The sequence below is a fragment of the Cajanus cajan genome, chromosome 11 (assembly GCF_000230855.2).
Source record: "Cajanus cajan strain Asha chromosome 11, NIPB_CcT2T_4, whole genome shotgun sequence".
In the NCBI taxonomy this organism is placed as follows: Eukaryota; Viridiplantae; Streptophyta; class Magnoliopsida; order Fabales; family Fabaceae; genus Cajanus; species Cajanus cajan.
The window spans coordinates 36,889,048-36,891,547 of record NC_138527.1 but is presented as its reverse complement, the minus strand read 5'-3'; the positions used below and the strand labels follow the sequence as shown (position 1 = coordinate 36,891,547).

The window sequence follows — 2,500 nt, the reverse complement described above, 5'->3', positions numbered from 1 at the left end:
AATAGTAAACGGATTAATAATGTATTGTATTAAAGTATTAAAAATAATGAATTATGAGTTTAACGACTATTTCATGCAACATTTAAAATAAGTTCATTTATTAATTATATTATTTTAGTTAACCAACTGTTAGTCAAATAAATTATAAACCATTTAAAGACTTATCCAATATTTCCTCTTGACAAAATAAAATTTTAAAACTTTGAGGAAAATGTAGGTGAACAACTAAACTTCAGATGAGAAGGGGATAAAAAGAAATGTAAATATGATATAATAGAAAAAGAAAGATAAAAGGAAATGACATATATTAATAGAATATTAAAAGTGAAATGATATTTACATATCATTACTCATAATCAAAACATATATCTAAAGTAATCTTACATATGCTAGGGTAAATGAATAATAGAAAATAAAAAGATATGCTATGGTATAAATAGATAGTTGAGCATTATGTTACTTTCCGCAAGAAGAAAGTGAAGTGATAAAGAAAAACTCAAAACTAGTTAGAAGTGGAATACCATAAAAAGAGCCTTATCAAAATAAGTTTCTGGTTGAGGTGCCGGCAGGGAAGGCAAAAGCACATTCTTCTCTCATACATTCCTTAATAGTAACGTCTATATAGGAAAGAAATATTCAATCGTGCAAGTGTCACGGCCACAAATCCAGAAATGCACCAAAATCCATTACATCATCATCCCTCAAAAAGGGTAAACCGGAGATTGAGGGGGCATGTGAGACTCCTCAAAATGGAGCCGTAGATGCTCGATATAGGGTACCCTTCTTCTTTTGCTCACTCGCTGCAACTTCACTTAACTGCAATCACCAATCACATAGGGACAATCCCCTAAACCAGTCACACCTTCTACTACTACAATTTCAAACCGTATATACCTATAAATATGCAATGCAATGCAGCAACTACTACTAAGAAATACAAATTTCTCTAACCATATATAGCCACACCTGTTGATGCTGCCTTCTGAGCCTCGCATTCTCTTCCTTTAATTGCGCAATCTCAAGCTCCAGCTCATTCGTGTAAGCCTGAAGGAACCAAAAAAGAGAGACATGTTAAGTAAACTTATTTTTTAAAACGATAAAGTCATGAACATGAGTATTGAGTAATATAAGCCAGTTATATACATGTTGTCAACAATGATGAATAATATTTTTGTGTGTGTTGGGAGTGCAATTGAGAAGACGTAGGAAGGAAAGTAAGATGAAAGGAAAAGGAAGCGAGAAATTCCTGTTTTCTAGCACGCGATCGTGCAGCGGACTCACGATTCTTGATCATGCGGTTGTTCCTTCGGTCGGCGAGGGTGCATTGGGGTGGGTGGAAGTGGGGGCGAGAGCTGAGGCTGAGAGCGGTGACGAGAGGAGGAGTTTGTAATTGGGAGGGAGCAGAGGAGAGTATGGTGTTAGTGTTGGGTGGGTCTATGAGGGGTCTGGCGAGAAAGTCTTGGAACATGAGGGTGGGGTGGGTGGTGGTGGGCCGAGACCCTTGCTCGTTTAAGGTGGCCAGGTTTATGTCTTTCCACACCTCTTCCATGGTAGTTACTATTTGGGGGTGAACTGTGAAGGAGGGAGAAAGAGAGTGAGTGTGTGAGTCAGTAGTTTCACACTTCACACTTCACACTTCACATTTGATGCTAGCTTGCACCTCACTCCTCTGTGTACCTTGTGTACGTGACTAGTCATGTCTGACTCTCCACATGTGACACGCGCCTGCCACAAACCCTAACCCCCACTTCAATTCTATACACCAAACTCTATTTTCCCTCATTTCATGAAACGACACGTTTACTACTTCTTAAATACTCTTTTTTCTTTACAACCACCCACAAATCACTTGCTGTGTTTAGTGTATGTTTGTTTAGATAAAACAATTCAATTTAACTCGCTTCAATTTTAAAGTCTTAGTTTAATTATTTTTTTATTTTATGCATTGAAAAATAAAAACACTCATTTCAATGGATAATTAAATACACCCCTAATAGTTGATCATGGGAGTAACATATACTAAGTTTTAAGTTTGAATATTTAGTATTGTTGTTAAAATTTTAATGGATAGAAAAATTACTTCGTTCTTTTATGAAAAAATAAATATACTATGTTTGTTTATCTTGAATATAAATAAATTCTAATTATTTTTATTCTATTTAAAGATATTATTTTAAACTTTTTTATTTAATTAAAATTATATTTTTTTGTTTTTTTTACTCTTGATATTAAGTTTTAAAGAAAATAAATTTAGGAAAATAAATTATTTTTTAGTTAAAATTAGCAAAATAAATTATGTAAACTAACTTTTTTAATTAATATAAATCAATTTTTTTTACTTATATTTAGAATTAAAATAGTAGTAAAGGATAGTAAAGTGGGTTAACATGTCTAAAGCGGGGTTGGGTCAAGCGGGTTGACTCACCAAAAGAAAATGAGGAGGGAGTTGACCCAACAAAGAAAATGAGTTAGAAAATGTAATTCAACTCATAATATACTT

The 2,500-nt window shown here is 33.6% G+C and overlaps 1 protein-coding gene across 1 annotated transcript; it reads right to left on the bottom strand.

Annotated features, from left to right (window-relative positions):
- Nucleotides 1–744: 744 nt before the first annotated feature.
- On the bottom strand, nucleotides 745–2,218 carry LOC109800480 (bZIP transcription factor 27). Its single transcript, XM_083067501.1, has 3 exons — nucleotides 1,238–2,218; nucleotides 967–1,044; nucleotides 745–816 (listed from the first exon to the last, which is right to left on the bottom strand). Exons 1-3 carry the CDS (start codon nucleotides 1,547–1,549, stop codon nucleotides 745–747), a joined length of 462 nt encoding a protein of 153 aa, XP_082923627.1. The 5' UTR covers nucleotides 1,550–2,218.
- Nucleotides 2,219–2,500: the final 282 nt, after the last annotated feature.